Genomic DNA, 23,018 nt, shown 5'->3' with positions numbered 1-23,018 from the left:
GAGACGCTAATAGCTGAGGAGCCCAATTTCCCTGAGCTGGGGTCCCACAGAGAGAGACAGAGGAGGACAGGGCAGTAGAAAGGGAAAGTGGTTATGGTTACATAATGAGTCCACTGATGAGGACCTTTCTACATCAGCTAGCCTCTCCACTGTGTCTGTTGCTGTGTTGGTCATTTCTCTATCATGTCTTCCTATCAGCCGAGTCAGCACACACCTATAGGACACACTGTCCTAAAGAGGCAGAGACACTGTGTGTGTGTGTGTGTGTGTGTGTGTGTGTGTGTGTGTGTGTGTGTGTGTGTGTGTGTGTGTGTGTGTGTGTGTGTGTGTGTACTGAAAGGGGGTTGTACGTGGGATTGTATGTGTGTGTGTGTGTGTGTGTGTGTGTGTGTGTGTACTTAAGCACATGTGTTATTGCAGGCAACGAGGAAATGTTGCCAAAAGAAGCAGGAGTTTGGGCGTCTGGGTAGCGCAGCAGTCTATTCTGTTGCCTACCAACACAGGGATCAGCAGTTCGAATCCCGTTTTACCTCCGGCTTGGTTGGGCATCCCTACAGACACAATTGGCCAAACTGAATGTGGGTATGCGTCCTGGTCACTGCACTAGCGCCTCCTCTGGTCGGTCGGGGCACCTGTTCAGGAGGGAGGGGGAACTGGGGGGAACAGCGTGATCCTCCCATGCGCTACGCCCCCCTGGTGAAACTCCTCACTGTCAGGTGAAAAGAAGCGGCTGGTGATTCCACATGTATCGGAGAAGGCATGTGGTAGTCTGCAGCCCTCCCTGGATCAGCAGAGGGCGTGGAGCAGCAACCGAGACGGCTTGGAAGAGAGGCGCAATTGGCCAAGTACAGTTGGGGAAAAAAAGAGGGCAAAAAACAAAAAACAATGCAGGACTTTGTGAGAGAAAGGCTGCGTGAAATTGTGCAGATGAGATGGTGCATAGAGATAGGAGCGTGATAAGACTGAGGCAAGAGAGAGTTAATGAGAGAAAGAGAGAGTGAGAGAGACAGAGACAGAGAGGAGGCAATAAAGAGATTGCATGCACAATCTATCTACCTAAAATAATGTTGCAAACAAAAAACAAAACTGAATGTACCAAGTAATCAACAGAAAAGTAGAGGGTCTGTCTACCGACTCTGTGCATCAGTAAGTGAATCAGTATGTGAAGCAGTATGTGAATCAGTAAGTGAATCAGTAAGTGAATCAGTATGTGAAGCAGTATGTGAAGCAGTATGTGCATCAGTAAGTGAATCAGTAAGTGAATCAGTATGTGAAGCAGTATGTGAAGCAATATGTGAAGCAGTATGTGCATCAGTAAGTGAATCAGTATGTGAAGCAGTATGTGAAGCAGTATGTGAAGCAGTATGTGCATCAGTATGTGAATCAGTAAGTGAATCAGTATGTGAAGCAGTATGTGCATCAGTAAGTGAATCAGTAAGTTAATCAGTATGTGAAGCAGTATGTGAAGCAATATGTGAAGCAGTATGTGCATCAGTAAGTGAATCAGTAAGTGAATCAGTATGTGAGGCAGTATGTGAAGCAGTATGTGCATCAGTATGTGAATCAGTAAGTGAATCAGTATGTGAAGCAGTATGTGAGGCAGTATGTAAGGCAGTATGTGAATCAGTAAGTGAATCAGTATGTGAATCAGTATGTGAAGCAATATGTGAAGCAGTATGTGCATCAGTAAGTGAATCAGTAAGTGAATCAGTATGTGAAGCAGTATGTGAAGCAGTATGTGAATCAGTATGTGAAGCAGTATGTGAAGCAGTATGTGAAGCAGTATGTGCATCAGTAAGTGAATCAGTATGTGAAGCAGTATGTGCAACTGAGTAGCAAATTAATTCTACCACAGTACTCTTCTCAAGTGGAAAGATTCAAACAAAAGAAAAATTAAAGGAAAATCTTTAAAAAATAACAATTGGCCCATGTAAGACTTCCAGCATGAATCATAGTGTGTTTCTACATCAAAGATGATTTCAAATAACAACACTTTTCTCACACCAACTACTAAAACTAACCCTGCCACCAAACCATCCATGCATCCATTCTCTGAACCACTTATCCTGCTCTCAGGGTCATGGGGATGCTGGAGCCTATCCCAGCATCTGCCGCCCAATGACTGCTGGGATAGGCTCCAGCATGCCCGCGACCCTGAGAGCAGGATATGCAGTTTGGATAATGGATAGATGGATGGATAATTAGTGAAGTAGTAGAATGACACAATGTGGCTACAAAGCACCTTAGTGGCATCACCATATCCAGTCAACTGCACCGCCTCCTGTTAACATTCATCAGGTGCCTTTCCAACAAACACCCACCAACTACCATAAAAAGAGGGTCACAACTCAACAGTGATTCACATTAGTGCTGTGAAATTCAGTGTTATCTGGTTCACTTTTCCCACTTCATCTTCTAAGAAATGAGTGAGGGACCACCCTGGTTTGAATGGGAAGTCAGTAAGTTCACTACTGGGGATGTACCACTGTAATGGGCAGCTGTTTTACTACTGGGGATGTACCACTGCAATGGGCAGCTGTTTTACTACTGGTGGTGTACCACTGCAATGGGCAGCTGTTTTACTACTGGGGGTGCACCACTGCAATGGGCAGCTGTTTTACTACTGGTGGTGTACCACTGCAATGGGCAGCTGTTTTACTACTGGGGGTGTACCACTGTAATGGGCAGCTGTTTTACTACTGGGGATGTACCACTGCAATGGGCAGCTGTTTTACTACTGGGGGTGTACCACTGCAATGGGCAGCTGTTTTACTACTGGTGGTGTACCACTGCAATGGGCAGCTGTTTTACTACTGGGGGTGTACCACTGTAATGGGCAGCTGTTTTACTACTGGGGGTGTACCACTGTAATGGGCAGCTGTTTTACTACTGGGGGTGTACCACTGCAATGGGCAGCTGTTTTACTACTGGGGGTGTACCACTGCAATGGGCAGCTGTTTTACTACTGGGGGTGTACCACTGCAATGGGCAGCTGTTTTACTACTGGGTATGTACCACTGTAATGGGCAGCTGTTTTACTACTGGGGGTGTACCACTGCAATGGGCAGCTGTTTTACTACTGGTGGTGTACCACTGCAATGGGCAGCTGTTTTACTACTGGGGGTGTACCACTGTAATGGGCAGCTGTTTTACTACTGGGTATGTACCACTGTAATGGGCAGCTGTTTTACTACTGGGGATATACCACTGCAATGGGCAGCTGTTTTACTACTCGGGGGTGTACCACTGTAATGGGCAGCTGTTTTACTACTGGGGATATACCACTGCAATGGGCAGCTGTTTTACTACTGGTGATATACCACTGCAATGGGCAGCTGTTTTACTACTGGGTATGTACCACTGCAATGGGCAGCTGTTTTACTACTGGGTATGTACCACTGCAATGGGCAGCTGTTTTACTACTGGGGGTGTACCACTGCAATGGGCAGCTGTTTTACTACTGGTGATATACCACTGTAATGGGCAGCTGTTTTACTACTGGGGGTGTACCACTGCAATGGGCAGCTGTTTTACTACTGGGGGTGTACCACTGCAATGGGCAGCTGTTTTACTACTGGGGATGTACCACTGTAATGGGCAGCTGTTTTACTACTGGGGGTGTACCACTGCAATGGGCAGCTGTTTTACTACTGGGTATGTACCACTGTAATGGGCAGCTGTTTTACTACTGGGGATATACCACTGCAATGGGCAGCTGTTTTACTACTGGGGGTGTACCACTGCAATGGGCAGCTGTTTTACTACTGGGGATGTACCACTGCAATGGGCAGCTGTTTTACTACTGGGGGTGTACCACTGCAATGGGCAGCTGTTTTACTACTGGGGATGTACCACTGCAATGGGCAGCTGTTTTACTACTGGGGATGTACCACTGCAATGGGCAGCTGTTTTACTACTGGGGATGTACCACTGCAATGGGCAGCTGTTTTACTACTGGTGATATACCACTGCAATGGGCAGCTGTTTTACTACTGGGGGTGTACCACTGCAATGGGCAGCTGTTTTACTACTGGGTATGTACCACTGCAATGGGCAGCTGCTTTACTACTGGGGGTGTACCACTGTAATGGGCAGCTGTTTTACTACTGGTGGTGTACCACTGTAATGGGCAGCTGTTTTACTACTGGGTATGTACCACTGCAATGGGCAGCTGTTTTACTACTGGGGATATACCACTGCAATGGGCAGCTGTTTTACTACTGGTGGTGTACCACTGCAATGGGCAGCTGTTTTACTACTGGGGGTGTACCACTGTAATGGGCAGCTGTTTTACTACTGGGGGTGTACCACTGCAATGGGCAGCTGTTTTACTACTGGGGGTGTACCACTGCAATGGGCAGCTGTTTTACTACTGGGGGTGTACCACTGTAATGGGCAGCTGTTTTACTACTGGGGGTGTACCACTGCAATGGGCAGCTGTTTTACTACTGGGGGTGTACCACTGTAATGGGCAGCTGTTTTACTACTGGGGGTGTACCACTGTAATGGGCAGCTGTTTTACTACTGGGGGTGTACCACTGTAATGGGCAGCTGTTTTACTACTGGGGGTGTACCACTGTAATGGGCAGCTGTTTTACTACTGGGGATATACCACTGTAATGGGCAGCTGTTTTACTACTGGGGGTGTACCACTGTAATGGGCAGCTGTTTTACTACTGGGGGTGTACCACTGTAATGGGCAGCTGTTTTACTACTGGGGGTGTACCACTGTAATGGGCAGCTGTTTTACTACTGGGGATATACCACTGTAATGGGCAGCTGTTTTACTACTGGGGGTGTACCACTGTAATGGGCAGCTGTTTTACTACTGGGGGTGTACCACTGCAATGGGCAGCTGTTTTACTACTGGGGATGTACCACTGCAATGGGCAGCTGCTTTACTACTGGGGGTGTACCACTGTAATGGGCAGCTGTTTTACTACTGGGGATATACCACTGCAATGGGCAGCTGTTTTACTATTGAGGATATACCACTGCAATGGGCAGCTGTTTTACTACTGGTGGTGTACCACTGTAATGGGCAGCTGTTTTACTACTGGGGATATACCACTGCAATGGGCAGCTGTTTTACTACTGGTGGTGTACCACTGTAATGGGCAGCTGTTTTACTACTGGGGGTGTACCACTGTAATGGGCAGCTGTTTTACTACTGGGGGTGTACCACTGCAATGGGCAGCTGTTTTACTACTGGGGGTGTACCACTGTAATGGGCAGCTGTTTTACTACTGGTGGTGTACCACTGCAATGGGCAGCTGTTTTACTACTGGTGGTGTACCACTGCAATGGGCAGCTGTTTTACTACTGGTGGTGTACCACTGTAATGGGCAGCTGTTTTACTACTGGGGATATACCACTGCAATGGGCAGCTGTTTTACTACTGGTGGTGTACCACTGCAATGGGCAGCTGTTTTACTACTGGGGGTGTACCACTGCAATGGGCAGCTGTTTTACTACTGGGGGTGTACCACTGCAATGGGCAGCTGTTTTACTACTGGGGGTGTACCACTGCAATGGGCAGCTGTTTTACTACTGGGGGTGTACCACTGTAATGGGCAGCTGTTTTACTACTGGGGATATACCACTGCAATGGGCAGCTGTTTTACTACTGAGGATATACCACTGCAATGGGCAGCTGTTTTACTACTGGTGGTGTACCACTGCAATGGGCAGCTGTTTTACTACTGGTGGTGTACCACTGTAATGGGCAGCTGTTTTACTACTGGGGATATACCACTGCAATGGGCAGCTGTTTTACTACTGGTGGTGTACCACTGCAATGGGCAGCTGTTTTACTACTGGGGGTGTACCACTGTAATGGGCAGCTGTTTTACTACTGGGGGTGTACCACTGCAATGGGCAGCTGTTTTACTACTGGGGGTGTACCACTGCAATGGGCAGCTGTTTTACTACTGGGGGTGTACCACTGTAATGGGCAGCTGTTTTACTACTGGGGGTGTACCACTGCAATGGGCAGCTGTTTTACTACTGGGGATATACCACTGTAATGGGCAGCTGTTTTACTACTGGGGGTGTACCACTGTAATGGGCAGCTGTTTTACTACTCGGGGTGTACCACTGCAATGGGCAGCTGTTTTACTACTGGGGATGTACCACTGTAATGGGCAGCTGTTTTACTACTGGTGATATACCACTGCAATGGGCAGCTGTTTTACTACTCGGGGTGTACCACTGCAATGGGCAGCTGCTTTACTACTGGGGATGTACCACTGCAATGGGCAGCTGTTTTACTACTGGGGGTGTACCACTGTAATGGGCAGCTGTTTTACTACTCGGGGTGTACCACTGCAATGGGCAGCTGTTTTACTACTGGGGGTGTACCACTGCAATGGGCAGCTGTTTTACTACTGGGGATATACCACTGCAATGGGCAGCTGTTTTACTAATGGTGATATACCACTGCAATGGGCAGCTGTTTTACTACTGGGGATGTACCACTGCAATGGGCAGCTGTTTTACTACTGGGGGTGTACCACTGCAATGGGCAGCTGTTTTACTACTGGGGATATACCACTGCAATGGGCAGCTGTTTTACTACTGGGGGTGTACCACTGCAATGGGCAGCTCCTTTACAAAAGACCCTCGAGAGGTAAGACAAAGCCACGATTAACTTAATCAGTTTGTCTGACTTGTGTAAGTCCATTTTACAAACAACACCACCAATCCAAGTTTCTTGTCCTGTTTGACATGGCACATAATGTCCAGGCTATTAAAAATAACCTTCCCTTTCCAAATTAAGGGCAAACAAGATGGCATAATGATGCTAAACAGCTCCACAGTTAGTAACTGCGCTGCTGTCTCACAGCCATGACTTCATAATAGTTAGAAAACAAAACTCTCCTCTGTATTAAACCACCATGAAGGATTAATCCTGATTAGGCAGTGCAGCCAGCCTTGACCAGCAGGCCCCATAGGGCCACAGTATGTGTGCTGTGTGAGAGAAGACAGGATGCAGGCCCATCCCTCCACCACACACATGCAGGGTCAACCAAGCTCTTCAAGGTTCACTAGCCCTCCAGTCGGGGGACAGCGTCCCTAGGTGTGGCCCTCTGGTTGACTTTCATCAGAGCGTGTAATACCTAGACCGCCACAGCTCTGGCTTCCTGAGGGGCTCTCCAGTACATTCTGTAGCGAGGTCTCTCTCTCTCTCTCTCTCTCTCTCTCTCTCTCTCTCTCTCACTCTCTCTCTCTCTCTCACTCTCTCTCTCTCTAACACACACACACACACACACCTGCTTGCTGGTAGTCCATCGAGTCCGATGATGACGTCCCTCCTGGTTAACAGTGTGTTCTTTGGTGACTGTAAAGTCCAGTTCTTGATCCACACGTTTTCTTGCATGTTGGACGTATGAAGTGTGAGTCAGTGGGGGCAGGCATGGTTGTGTGTCTCCTCAGTCTTTTCTGTTGTTTTTTTCCACATTCCTCTCCATGTCCAGCTGTTCTACACCTCTGTGGCAGATCTCCCGCCAGTTGGAACGGTTGATGGCAGCTTGCTCCAGTCTCAAGGGGTCGATACAACACTTATTCAGCGATGTGTTTAGCTGGTCTTTGTATCGCTTCTTCTGACCACCTGCGAACCAGATGAAGCTGTCCATACAGGACTTGACCTGGCAGGCATTCTTGAGGCATCCTGATGACATGCCCATGCCAGTGCAGTTGGTGTTCAGTGACCGTGGCTTCTATGCTCTTGCAGTTTGTCCTAGCAAGAATCTCAGCATGAGGAACACGGTCACGCCACCTGATCCCCATGATTCGCTGCAGACACCTTATGTGGAACGGTGGCCGTGTCTGTGGGTGGGAAGCCAGATGTGGGTATGTGTCCCGGTCGCTGCACTAGTGCCTCCTCTGGTCGGTCGGGGGCGTCTGTTCAGGGGGGGAGGGACTGGGGGAAATGGTGTGATCCTCCCACACACTACGTCCCCCTGGTGAAAGTCCTCACCGTCAGGTGAAAAGAAGCGGCTGGTGACTCCACATGTATTGAAGGAGACATGTGGTAGTCTACAGCCCTCCCCAGATCAGCAGAGGGGGTGGAGCAGAGACCGGCCGGCTTAGAAGAGAGGGGCAATTAGCCAAGTACAATTGGGGAGAAAAAGGAGGAAAAAAAAAAAAGATCTGAAAGTCATTTCATTGGCCAGAAGGTAAAACTTCCAAAAATGATCACATGCGAGGCATTGCTTTGGATGAGGGCTGTCACAGTATGAGATTTTCACTACACGATTATCATGGCCCAAATACTTCATGATAACGATATATCGCAGTAGCTATACAAAATTAAAAACATGCTATCAGTCAAACTGATCTTTAACTTTGTATATTGTGTGTTTTGTCTTTTGGCAAATGAATACACTCAAATTGTAGGAGGTGGAGCGAGAGTCTGTAACCATAACTTTACAAAAGTGTACAAAAAGAATAATGTCCCTTCATGGATGATGAACCAACCAGATGAACTGGTAAACAACAGATCCACAAGCTGCCCTCACGTGAGGGCAGCTTTAAAAACCTGCGGCTACCCCAGTTGGACCTTTGTGAAAACTGCAACTCGTTCCAGAAAGACCAACCAGGTGAGCGACGAAGAGAAAAGGAACAGAAGGAAGAGCACAGTCATCCCGTATGTTTCTGGGGTCTCCGAGAAACTCGGGGGAATTTTCAACAAACACTGCATCCCGGTATACTTCAAACCCAGCAACACACTCCGACAAAGACTGGTTCATCCCAAAGACCGTGTACCACACACCCGGAAAAGCAGTCTGGTGTATGCTGTACAATGCAATGAGGATTGCACTGACCTATACATAGGAGAAACCAAACAACCACTACACAAACGGATGGCCCAACACAGAAGGCCAAACTCCTCAGGACAAGACTCAGCAGTCTATCTACACCTACAGGACAAGACACACTCCTTCGAGGACAGCAACGTACACATTTTGGACAGGGAAGATAGATGGTTTGAAAGAGGGGTGAAGGAAGCCATCTATGTGAAACTGGAAAAACCATCCCTCAACAGAGGAGGAGGTCTGCAACACCACCTATCTCCCACTTACAATGCCGTCCTTTCATCTCTACCCAGGAGACTCAAGAAGCCTAGCCTCCAAGAACAACAGTCGCTCACTAACGGCTCTAACGACTCTCATGACCACTGAACAATGAAGTGGAAACTAACACCCCCAACGACCGTCGCTGCTAAACAAATGCAAATCAACAGCTCCGATGGCGACGGGCGCGGCTGGACATCGGAGCTCAGGAGAGCCACGCATATCAATAGCTCCGATAACGACGGACGCAACCAAACATCGGTACACAAAAGAGCCACGCATATCTATGGCTCTGTTAGAGACGGGCGTTGGTAAACATCGGGACACAAAGAGCCATGGACATCTATAGCTCTGACAACGACTCCTAGAGGATAAAGTCTGAGTCTCATCAGCAGCCAGTCAGACTAGCTTGGTCTAGTGAGAAAGGCACGAACTGAGGAAGCCTCTTGGATGAGAGGCGAAACGTCTTCATGGATATATAGCAAGTCCAGTTGCACTTGATTCAACTCCTGTGGATAACCATGACCTGGATGAATGAGAACATTCACAGACTTCATTTATTCATGTACTTATTTTCCCTCTTGTTGGTAGACCTTTAGCAACTAACACATGTCTCTGTTACTGAAAGTCGTTGCCTCTTTCTCTGAAGCAAAGCTAGAAATGCCTGCAATCAAAAGTTTACAACTTCATATCTGAAACTGATTTATTTGATCATCAAGTTCCTATGAAATTAGGTCATCAAGTTCCTATGAAATTAGGTGATGCCCTTAAATATGTAATGAGACAGTTAATAATACTGCAGCATAGCGCCACAATGCTAATCTGGCTGTGGGATTTTCTTCACTTTTCTAATGAACTTTTGAGATTCATTTCAGACACCAGCAGAGAAAAAATGTTCCGCTGTGGTTTAGAAGAAAGCGTGCTTTAGAGCTAGCATAATTATGGTCTTGTAGCCTAAATGTGTTTAGATTTGGCTAGAATACAAATCTCACTTACTGACATTGAAATGTGTGACGTAAACACATTAAAATTATAATCTTTCTTGTCTTTATGCATGCTCAATAATCCAGGTAAGAAAGCAGGGGGCAGTACCGGGGGCAGAAGCACAGGTGTGCTATGGGTTCCCCAGTTTCACCTTTTAGTGTATACAGTTTTGTGTACAATTTACAATCAAAATTCAAAGTTGAATTTTCAGTTGTAATCTCATCTCATCTCATCCAAAGGAGTTGAATCAAGTGCAACTGGACTGGTATATATCCGTGAAAACTTTTCGCCTCTCATCCAAGAGGCTCCCTCAGTTCGTGCCTTTCTGACTAGACCAAGCTAGTCTGACTGGCTGGTGATGAGACTCAGTCTGACTCATCTCATCTCATCGTCAGCCGCTTCTCCGGGGTAGGGTTGCGGTCGCAGCAAGCTAGGTAGGACACTCCAGACGTCCCTCTCCCCAGCAACGCCCTCCAGCTCCTCCTGGAGGATCCCAAGGTGTTCCCAGGCCAGATTGGACATGTAGTCCCTACAGCGAGTTCTGGGTCTACCCCGGGGTCTCCTCCCAGTTGGCCATGTCCGGTAAACCTCCAAAGGAAGGCAACCAGGAGGCATCCTAATCAGATGCCCGAACCACCTCAACTGGCTCCTTTCTACACAAAGGAGCAGAGGATCTACTCCGAGCTCCCTCCAGATGTCCGAGCTCCTCACCCTATCTCTAAGGCTGAGCCCAGACACCCTACGGAAGAAACTCATTTCAGCCACTTGTATCTGCGATCTCACTTTTGGTCACTACCCAAAGCTCATGACCATAGCTGAGGGTTGGAACGAAGATTGACTGGTAAATTGAGAGCTTTGCCTTCCGGTTCAGCTCCTTCTTCACCACAACGGTCTGGTACAACGTCCACATTAATGCTGATGCTGCACCAATCCACCTGTCAATCTCCCGCTCCATCCTACCCTCACTCGTGAACAAGACCCCGAATACTGGAACTCCTTCGCTTGTCGCAACAACTCATCCCCAACCCATTTCAGTTGTAATAGTAGAGCTAATGTCAGGCAACGGTTGTAATAACGGTTAATATAAAAGCGCAACATCCATATTTTGGGATGTTTGCCTGTTGCAGAGACAGTGACTTGCATGGGACACACTGTCCAAAGAGAAATGCTATTCTGTTCTACATAGGCATGCTATCCCTTCTGGCTTAAAGTTGTGTAGAAGAGGAATCACTTTCCAGCTGGACAACAACTTGAATCACACACAAAAGCTTTGCCATGACTATTTTCAGATGTAAGGATGACCAAGGAGGGGTTACTTGTATGGCCTTTCCTCTCTAAAGTCCCCAGACCTTAACTCCATGACTCTAGAGGAACAACTGAAAAGACGGAACATACTGTAACATCATGGGACAACCCCTGGCATGCTTTCAAAGAGAGCTGGAATCATTTAGATTCTCACATTCATTAAAACCTTGTTAAAACAAAACCAAACAGAATAGACACTGTAACCAAGGCAAATTGTGCTGTACCAAATATTAAGAAATGTTGACTTCAGAATAATAAACAGAGTAAAAACTGGGATAGAGTCTGATCAAATCGATCTTGATAGTGGACTCAGACTTTGGACCTCATTGTATGTGTTGCCGTCACACTTGTTAAATCTGTTTCAAGCTACGAGCAGTACCTGCACAGGCTCACATCAGTGTTCATCCGTATTAACACTCCACCGAAGACTATCCAAGTCAACCCAGTGTATGTCTAAAAGAACTCTGAATTCATATATCAAGCTTTCTTTTTTTTTCATCAGATCACACAGACCAAGAGATTCGTGAAAATATGGTGTCACACACACCCTCACATGTCTCTTTGCCACCCCATGAACAGAACTGTGGACACAACACATGAACAGAACTGTGGGCACAACACATAAACAGAATTATGGACACAACATATGAACAGAACTGTGGACACAACACATGACCAGAACTATGGGCACAACTCATGAACACAACTGTGGACACAACACATGAACAGAACTGTGGACACAACACATGAATAGAACTATGGACACAACACATGACCAGAACTGTGGGCACAACACATGAACAGAACTGTGGACACAACACATGACCAGAAATGTGGACACAACACATGACCAGACCTGGGGACACAACACATGACCAGAAATGTGGACACAACACATGACCAGACCTGGGGACACAACACATGACCAGAACTGTGGACACAACACATGACTAGACCTGGGCACACAACACATGACCAGACCTGGGGACACAACACATGACCAGACCTGGGGACACAACACATGAACAGAACTGTGGACACAACACACCTGCCAAGCAGATCTCTGTTTAATAAGAATGTAGAACGGTTGATGCAAGCCTGACACTGTCCTCCAAAACATATCTGAACCTATGTAACTGATGTAAAGCTGTATTATGCATCTTACATGAGTTAAGATGACGAGAAAACCTGGCTAGCTCTGCCTGTGTGTTGTATGTTGTCTTTGTGTGATTGATCAACAGGTTGTGCATGAGATCAGACTGAAAACCCAGAATAACATAGTTGTAATCCTGTACAGCTAGCCAAGGACGCAAGTTTACAAGAGTTAGCACATACTGCCGTGGTGAATAAAGAAACGTCACTACCTTGGATTTGAGGTCCCAGTACTCTTCTGTCCCATACTCCACATGCCTGAAGGAACTGAGGTAGTCGTAGCTGATGAAGGCAGTCTGCAGAGCAACACAACACATTTCATTTCAGGTCGTTATTATTTATTGGGCTCATGGTAATGCACAGCTCCTGACAGAAACAAGCAATTCATGATCAGACACAACTCAGTTTACACATTCCATGATGGAAAAGGAGCAGGGACAAGAAAATCTTATTTTACCTGCCCCTTACTCACACATAAATACACAATAGAATAGATGGTCTGTCAGTCAGTTACTCAAAAACTAACACTTACAGCAACATGGGAAATGAAAAAGAATCACAAAGCCATACAAAATAATTGACCATCAACTGAAAACCCACTACCTGACAACTCCATATTGTCTAATTATTCTCTCCTAATACATGTTGTTGAACTGAGAGATATTTATACAACGCTTTGCATCCTTCTTTACTAATACATGTCGTTGAACTGAGAGATGTTTACACAACCCTTTACATCCTTCCTTACTAATACATGTTGTCGAACTGAGAGGTATTTATATAACCCTTTACATCCTTCTTTACTAATACATGTTGTTGAACGGAGAGATATTTACACAACCCTTTACATCCTTCTTTACTAATACATGTTGTTGAACTGAGAGGTATTTATACAACCCTTTACATCCTTCTTCACTAATACATGTTGTTGAACTGAGAGGTATTTATACAACCCTTTACATCCTTCTTTACTAATACATGTTGTTGAACTGAGAGGTATTTACACAACCCTTTACATCCTTCTTTACTAACACATGTTGTTGAACTGAGAGATATTTATACAACCCTTTACATCCTTCTTTACTAATACATGTTGTTGAACGGAGAGGTATTTATATAACCATTTACATCCTTTTTACTAATACATGTTGTTGAACGGACAGATATTTATACAACCCTTTACATCCTTCTTTACTAATACATGTTGAACTGAGAGATATTTACACAACCCTTTACATCCTTCTTTACTAATACATGTTGTTGAACGGAGAGATATTTATACAACCCTTTACATCCTTCTTTACTAATACATGTTGAACTGAGATACTTACACAACACTTTACATCCTTCTTTACTAATACATGTTGTTGAACGGAGAGATATTTATACAACCCTTTACATCCTTCTTTACTATTACATGTTGTCGAACTGAGAGATATTTATATAACCATTTACATCCTTCTTTACTAATACATGTTGTTGAACGGAGATATATTTACACAACCCTTTACATCCTTCTATAACCCTTTACATCCTTCTTTACTAATACATGTTGTTGAACTGAGAGATACTTACACAACCCTTTACATACTTCTTTACTAATACATGTTGTTGAACTGAGAGATACTTACACAACCCTTTACATCCTTCTTTACTAATACATGTTGTTGAACTGAGAGATATTTACACAACCCTTTACATCCTTCTTTACTAATACATGTTGTTGAACGGAGAGATATTTATACAACCCTTTACATCCTTCTTTACTATTACATGTTGTTGAACTGAGAGATATTTATATAACCCTTTACATCCTTCTTTACTAATACATGTTGTTGAACTGAGAGATACTTACACAACCCTTTACATCCTTCTTTACTAATACATGTTGTTGAACTAAGAGATATTTATACAACCCTTTACATCCATCTTTGAGTGGGAGACCATCAACTCTGACCTTTTCCTCTTACTAGAAGGTCAAAAGGGAACAGTTGAAAGAAAACTGGAGAACATGGGAGCCATAATTTACAGCTATGGCGTAGAGAGATTTGGGGTAAAGGAGAAGATACTCAGTAGGCAGAAAGACCCTTCAACCCAGCCCAAATCCAGGAGGCAATGGGAAATTGACAGGTTGGTGAAGGAGAGAAGACAACTGAGGAAGCAGTGGAGGAAGGCCACAGAGGGAGAGAGGGTTGGGCTTGACGCACTGCAGTCTGAAATAAAGCAGCATTTGACAAAGCTGCGAAGAGCAGAACACCTAAGACGACAGCATAAGCGGAAAGAATGGGCTAGGACTTGTTTCTACAGCAACCTTTACAGCTTTGTCAAGAGCCTTTTTGACAGTGAGAAAAATGGGAGCCTTAGAGTCCCCATACGAGATCTGGAAGAGCACCTAAAGAAGACCTACTCTGATGTCCGGAGACATGAGCCAGTCACCATCCCGGATGACATGCCACCAATTCACCCACCTGACCACCATATGGACATAAGACTCCCCACATGGAGCGAGGTGGAGAGGACGGTAAAGCAGGCAAGATTGATGTCAGCTCCTGGGCCCAATGGTATTCAGTATAGACTCTATAAAAACACTCCTGGAGTCCTGAAATACCTCTGGAAGCTGATGAAAGTGGCATGGCAGAAAAGAGTCATACCCAGCGCATGGCGAAGAGCAGGAGGCATTCTGATCCCCAAGGGGAAAAGCTCTTCCTGCATCAGCCAGTTTCGCCAGATCAGCCTTCTAAATGTAGAGGGAAAGATCTTTTTTAGCGTGATTGCCCAAAGGCTCTCCACATTCCTGCAAAGAAACAACTTTGTCGATACATCAGTGCAGAAAGCCGTGATCCATGGCTTCTCAGGATGTCTGGAGCATGCTAATATCATCTGGCACCAGATACAAGCTCCCAAGAAAGAACGGAGAGACCTGCATGTGGTTTTCTTAGACCTTGCCAACGCTTTTGGATCAGTTCCTCACAAGATCCTGTGGACGGCGTTTGATTTTTTCCATGTCCCTAAAATCATCACAGAGTTGGTCAAGACCTATTTTCAGGATCTCCAGTTCTGTGTCACAAAACAGACCACCACCACCACTTGGCAACATCTGGAAATAGGCATCATGGCGGGCTGCACTATTTCCCCTCTGGCGTTCACCATGGCAATGGAGCTCGTCATCCGTGCATCTCGATGGGTGGTGGGAGGTGAAGGGTCCAGGAATGGCCTGCGTCTTCCACCAATCCGGGCGTACATGGATGACTTGACCACCATAGCAACAACAAAACCATTAACCAGACGCCTGCTGCAGAAACTCCAGGAGAACATCAAGTGGGCACAAATGGAGTTTAAACCAAGTAAATATCGCAGCATCTACGTTGTTAAAGGCCAACTAACAGATGAACGGTTCTGCATTAGTGATCAACCAATCCCCACAGTCCGGGAGAAGCCCATCAAGAGCCTCGGACAGTGGTACAATGCAGACCTCAAAGACACTCAGCAACTGGAGCAACTTTGCCAGGATACAATCAGTGGCCTCAGGCAAATCAACAACACTGCACTGCCCAGGAAGTTGAAGCTCTGGTGCTTTCAGTTTGGGCTGCTGCCCCGACTCATGTGGCCAATAACCATGTACAAAGTCTCACTATCTCATTCCAATCGCTTGGAGAGGCTAGTGAACTCGCAGGTCAGGAAGTGGCTTGGACTGCCAAAGTGCCTCAGCAGTGTTGGACTCTACGGCAATGGAGCCCTCGCACTGCCAATTTCCAGCCTGGTTGAGGAATTCAAATGTACCAAAGTGAGGCTGGACATGTCCCTCACAGAATCCAGAGACCCAGTGGAGAGAGGAGTTGCTCCAACCCTAGCAACAGGGAAGAAATGGACCCCGGCTGCAGCTGTACTGGAGGCGAAATCTGCCCTCCGCCACCAAGACGCAGTAGCCCATGTTCAACAAGGCAGAGGCGGCCTTGGCCTGGGAATAAAAACACCTACCTGTCAAAAGGCGACTACTACCGAACGGCGAACTATGGTGGTTGAGGAGGTTCGCCGACAGGAAGAAGCAGCCTGATGTTCTAAAGCCATAGCACAAGCCGAACAGGGCCACTGGATGAGGTGGGAGGGTGTTGAAAAGAGGAAACTCGCATGGAGTGAGCTCTGAAGCATGGAATCAAACAGGCTGAGTTTCATCACCAAAGCCACATATGATGTCCTGCCCTCTCCCATAAATCTAAATCTCTGGTTTGGAGAGAATCCATCTTGCTCCCTGTGTACAGCCCCAGCAACCCTCAAGCACATCTTGGTTGGCTGCAAGACCAGCCTTACCCAAGGCAGATACACCTGGCGACACAATCAGGTGCTCAGGTGCTTGGGCTGAACTCGATTGCAAGAGGGTTTCCATCAATGCCAACCCTTCAACAACCAGGAAGGGCCACGGCGGTATCCAGCTTTCGTTCGGGAGGGGGATAAACTGAAGGCCAACCCTTCACTTCCCAACTTAGGCTCACTAAACTCAGCCAGGGATTGGGAAATGCGAGTGGACTTAGGCCAGAAGCTCGTCTTCCCGACAGAGATCGCAACAACCACCTTGCGACCAGACCTCGTCCTCTGGTCCAATTCTAACCAGCTCGCTTACATCATTGAGCTGACAGTCCCCTGGGAGGATGCAGTCGATAAAGCGTACGAGCGTATGAGCGTAAGAAGCTGCGGTATGCCAACCTAGCAGCCAAAGCAGAGGACAGAGGCTGGAAGGTGAAGGTGCGCCCTGTGGAGGTGGGTTGTAGGGACTTTGTTGCCAGCTCCACAGCAAAACTCCTGAGGGAACTAGGAGTCAGGGGGCAGGCCCACAGGAGAGTGATCAAAGAGCTAGCCAACACTGCTGAGAGGACTAGCCACTGGATCTGGATCAAAAGGAGAGACGCCGTCTGGGCTGCCAGGGTGAACAGCTAACCACAGGTCACACACCCAGGACCGATCAACCTGTGGTGGGCCTGCCTCAGCAGAGGGTGTCTTGTGATAAAAGGCCGAAACACCCTGTGATGCTGAGGTACACAACTGATGATGTGTCCTGGTGGTGGCAATGTCACCTTAGCAGACATCTCCACTTTAATTTCCAGCGAAACTGTTGCAGTGCAAACACTAGGGATTTTAACAACCAGTCCTTTTTTGAATCTACTAATACATGTTGTTGAACTGAGAGATATTTAGAAAACCCTTTACATCCTTCTTTACTAATACATGTTGTTGAACTGAGATAGATTTATACAACCCATTACACTGTTCTCTAAACAATTCCACAGTTTGACGCCACATACCAAAATACACATCTGCTTTAAAGTAGTACGTGCATACTGATGTTTAAAATTACATTTCCTTCTATGGTCCTCGTCCTCTGAACTGAGAATAAATAACTTTTGTAAATCTTCTGGTAATATTCTGCTTTTTGCCCTGTACATAACTACTGTCTGTAACTCAACTACATCTGTAAGTTTCATTAATCCTGACTTGTTAACCAGTCCACTGGTGTGTTCTCTTGGATCCACATCATGGATAATTCTTACTGCTCCTTTATGTCATATAACATAGGGCTTTATGTTGCTCATGTAACTGTTGCCCCACACTTCCACACAGTACCTAAAATATGTTGCCCCACACTTCCACACAGTACCTGAAATATGTTGCCCCACACTTTCACACAGTACTTGAAATATGTTGCCCCACACTTCCACACAGTACCTGAAATATGTTGCCCCACACTTACACACAGTACCTGAAATATGTTGCCCCACACTTTCACACAGTACCTGAAATATGTCGCCCCACACTTCCCCACAGTACCTGAAATATGTTGCCCCACACTTCCACACAGTACCTGAAATATGTTGCTCCACACTTCCACACACTCACTGAAATATGGCAAATTAAGGGAACATTCTGAGCTTCACAACTACAAAAGTTCTTTTTGCACATTTGATGTTTTAATATATAATGACATAGCCACCATATGGAAACTGCAACTTAAATAAAATACTAGTGGATACTGAAGATATCAACCACTTTCTTTGCTTCAATAACTGTACATAGAACTGAAAATAAAATCCTCTGTGAGGGTTAGGGCTTGTTTGTTTCTCTCTCACACACACACACACACACACACACACACACACACACACACACACACACACTACCGTTCAAAAGTTTGGGATCACCCAAACAATTTTGTGTTTTCCATGAAAAGTCACACTTATTCACCACCATATGTTGTGAAATGAATAGAAAATAGAGTCAAGACATTGACAAGGTTAGAAATAATGATTTGTATTTGAAATAAGATTTTTTTTACATCAAACTTTGCTTTCGTCAAAGAATCCTCCATTTGCAGCAATTACAGCATTGCAGACCTTTGGCATTCTAGCTGTTAATTTGTTGAGGTAATCTGGAGAAATTGCACCCCACGCTTCCAGAAGCAGCTCCCACAAGTTGGATTGGTTGGATGGGCACTTCTTGCGTACCATACGGTCAAGCTGCTCCCACAACAGCTCAATGGGGTTCAGATCTGGTGACTGCGCTGCCCACTCCATTACCGATAGAATACCAGCTGCCTGCTTCTGCTCTAAATAGTTCTTGCACAATTTGGAGGTGTGTTTAGGGTCATTGTCCTGTTGTAGGATGAAATTGGCTCCAATCAAGCGCTGTCCACTGGGTATGGCATGGCGTTGCAAAATGGAGTGATAGCCTTCCTTATTCAGAATCCCTTTTACCCTGTACAAATCTCCCACCTTACCAGCACCAAAGCAACCCCAGACCATCACATTACCTCCACCATGCTTAACAGATGGCGTCAGGCATTCTTCCAGCATCTTTTCATTTGTTCTGCGTCTCACAAACGTTCTTCTTTGTGATCCAAACACCTCAAACTTGGATTCATCCGTCCACAACGCTTTTTTCCAGTCTTCCTCTGTCCAATGTCTGTGTTCTTTTGCCCATCTTAATCTTTTTCTTTTATTGGTCAGTCTCAGATATGGCTTTTTCTTTGCCACTCTGCCCTGAAGCCCAGAATCCCGCAGCCGCCTCTTCACTGTAGATGTTGACACTGGTGTTTTGCGGGTACTATTTAATGAAGATGCCAGTTGGGGACCTGTGAGGCGTCTGTTTCTCAAACTAGAGACTCTAATGTACTTATCTTCTTGCTCAGTTGTGCAACGCGGCCTCCCACTTCTTTTTCTACTCTGGTTAGAGCCTGTTTGTGCTGTCCTCTGAAGGGAGTAGTACACACCGGTGTAGGAAATCTTCAATTTCTTAGCAATTTCTCGCATGGAATAGCCTTCATTTCTAAGAACAAGAATAGACTGTCGAGTTTCAGATGAAAGTTCTCTTTTTCTGGCCATTTTGAGCGTTTAATTGACCCCACAAATGTGATGCTCCAGAAACTCAATCTGCTCAAAGGAAGGTCAGTTTTGTAGCTTCTGTAACGAGCTAAACTGTTTTCAGATGTGTGAACATGATTGCACAAGGGTTTTCTAATCATCAATTAGCCTTCTGAGCCAATGAGCAAACACATTGTACCATTAGAACACTGGAGTGATAGTTGCTTGAAATGGGCCTCTATACACCTATGTAGATATTGCACCAAAAACCAGACATTTGCAGCTAGAATAGTCATTTACCACATTAGCAATGTATAGAGTGTATTTCTTTAAAGTTAAGACTAGTTTAAAGTTATCTTCATTGAACAGTACAGTGCTTTTCCTTCAAAAATATGGACATTTCAATGTGATCCCAAACTTTTGAACGGTAGTGTACATACATATATACATACAGTGCATCCGTAAAGTATTCACACCTCTTCACTTTCCCCACATTTTGTTATGTTACAGCCTTATTCCAAAATGGATTAAATTCCTTTTTTCCCTCATCAATCTACATACAATACCCCATAATGACAAAGCGAAAAAGGTTTTGTAGAAATTTTTGCAAATGTATTAAAAATAAAAAACTGAAATATTGCATGTACATAAGTATTCACACCCTTTACTCAGTACTTGGTTGAGGCACCCTTGGCAACGATTACAGTCTCAAGTCTTCTTGGGTATGAAGCTACAAGCTTGGCACACCTATATTTGGGGTATTTCTCCCATTCTTCTCTGCAGAGCCTCTCGAGTTCTATAAGGTTAGATGGGGAGCGTCGCTGCACAGCTATTTTCAGGTCTTTCCAGAGATGTCCAATGGGGTTCAAGTCTGGGCTCCGGCTGGGCCACTCAAGGACGTTCACAGACTTGTCCCTAAGCCACTCCTTCGTTGTCTTGGCTGTGTGCTTAGGGTCGTTGTCGTGTTGAAAGGTAAACCTTCGCCCCAGTCTGAGGTCCTGAGCACTCTGGAGCAGGTTTTCATCAAGGATCTCTCTGTACTTTGCTCCATTCATCTTTCCCTCGATCCTGACTAGTCTCCCAGTTCCTGCTGCTGAAGAACATCCCCACAGCATGATGCTGCCACCACCATGCTTCACTGTAGGGATGGTGTTAGCAAGGTGATGAGAGGTGCCTGGTTTCCTCCAGACGTGACGTTTGGCATTCAGGCCAAAGAGTTCAATCTTGGTTTCATCAGACCAGAGAATCTTGTTTCTCATGGTCTGACAGTCCTTTAGGTGCTTTCTGGCAAACTCCAAGCGGGCTGTCATGTGCTTTTTACTGAGCAGAGGCTTCCGTCTGGCCACTCTACCATAAAGGCCTGATTGGTGGAGTGCTGCAGAGATGGTTGTCCTTCTGGAAGGTTCTCCCATCTCCACAGAGGAACGCTGGAACTCTGTCAGAGTGATCATCGGGTTCTTGGTCACCTCCCTGACCAAGGCCCTTCTCCCCCGATTGCTCAGTTTGGCTGGGCGGCCAGCTCTAGGAAGAGTCCTGGTGGATCCAAACTTCTTCCATTTATGAATGATGGAGACCACTGTGCTCTTCGGGACCTTCAAAGCTGTAGACATTTTTTTGTACCCTTCCCCAGAGCTGTACCTCGATACAATCCTGTCTCGGAGGTCCACAGACAATTCCTTTGACTTCATGGCTTGGTTTCTGCTCTGACATGCACTGTCAACAGTGGGACCTTATATAGACAGGTGTGTGTCTTTCCAAATCATGTCCAGTCAATTGCATTTACAAGAGGTGGGCTCCAATCAAGATGTAGAAACATCTCAAGAATGATCAGTGGAAACAGGATGAACCTGAGCTCAATTTTGAGTGTCATAGCAAAGGGTGTGAATACTTATGTACATGCAATATTTCAGTTTTTTATTTTTAATAAATTTACAAAAATTTCTACAAAACCTTTTTCACTTTGTCATTATGGGGTATTGTGTGTAGATTGATGAGAAAAAAAAGGAATTTAATCCATTTTGGAATAAGGCTGTAACATAACAAAATGTGGGGAAAGTGAAGGGGTGTGAATACTTTCCGGATGCACTGTATAAAAATATACACACACACACACACACACACGCACACATAGATGGGTGACAATGTAAAGGAGAACTAACTGTAAAGTGTGTTAGGAAGGTGCTGGTCCACCAGAACAGCGTCCGTTCTCCTCATCACAGACTGTACAGATCTTTGAACTGGACTGCAAGGATGGACCACATTCTCCCCTCTTTTGGTGTTTGATGATGGTGGTGGTCCAACACTGTCTAACATGTCGGTACAAAACCTTGTAGGGGTTTTCAGTTGCAGCTCCGAAGGCGGTTTAAACACCTGAGAGCTAACTAGCCCCTGATGACATCACAACACGGGTGCGAGACGAGGGCGTCATCAGTATTCTCAAGCTCAGTTGCTCCTTCAGTTTTGTACTTTTGCAGAGGCAGATGGCGAGATTTAAAGAGCCTCCTATGGAAACACATCATCTGTACTTGTGTTAAGATATGTTTTATCTGATTGTTACCCTTATCAACAAGCAAAATACTTCTTTAACGTAGTTTTACTACTGCCTGCACAGGATCCCTGGCACGCACCACTGAGCTCTGCTGCCAGAGGAGGACAGGCTGCACGCAGGTTTGATGCATTTCTTAGTAGTGGTTTTTCACCTTCCACTTCTCAGATAGAAAAAGGTAGAAGATACTTTACTGTCACTGTACAAATAAACAATGAAATGCATTCTCTGCATTTAACCCACCCTCTATACACACACCATAAACACTGGGAGCACTTCTCTGTCCATCCTGGTGGAGGCAGCACCACCTGTTTTCTGAAGGCTCTATATGCATGTCCTATTATACTGCCGGCAAATAACACTGTTTTACTGCTCCATGAAACTGGCTACAACTTTGTATAAAGACAACAGTAAGACACTAGCAGGGTCCTTCAGTCCCCTTGTAAAGGAATTATACTTGCTTAAACTGAAACGCACCGCTACTGCAGCTCGTCCGAAGCGGATCAGACTCAGGTCGTTGAGGTCCAGTTGTGCGTGGTAATAGCAGAAGCCCGAGGAGGCCAACAGGGCAGTGGTCAGGGAGGACACTCTGAGTAGCTGGCCAGCCAT

At 45.7% G+C, this 23,018-nt stretch overlaps 1 protein-coding gene across 1 annotated transcript in view; it reads right to left on the bottom strand.

Moving 5' to 3' along the window:
- Positions 1 to 23,018, bottom strand: part of adck1 (aarF domain containing kinase 1) — a 162,761-nt gene extending 139,743 nt beyond the window's left edge. The window contains exons 1-2 of the mRNA XM_056296407.1: positions 22,887 to 23,018; positions 12,728 to 12,811 (exon numbers count right to left, since the gene is read on the bottom strand). Coding sequence (XP_056152382.1) covers positions 12,728 to 12,811; positions 22,887 to 23,018 — 216 coding nt within the window. The remainder of the gene's footprint in view (positions 1 to 12,727; positions 12,812 to 22,886) is intronic.

Source organism: Lampris incognitus, chromosome 16, assembly GCF_029633865.1.
Source record: "Lampris incognitus isolate fLamInc1 chromosome 16, fLamInc1.hap2, whole genome shotgun sequence".
Taxonomy (NCBI): domain Eukaryota; kingdom Metazoa; phylum Chordata; class Actinopteri; order Lampriformes; family Lampridae; genus Lampris; species Lampris incognitus.
This window is presented reverse-complemented; position numbering and strand designations above follow the sequence as displayed.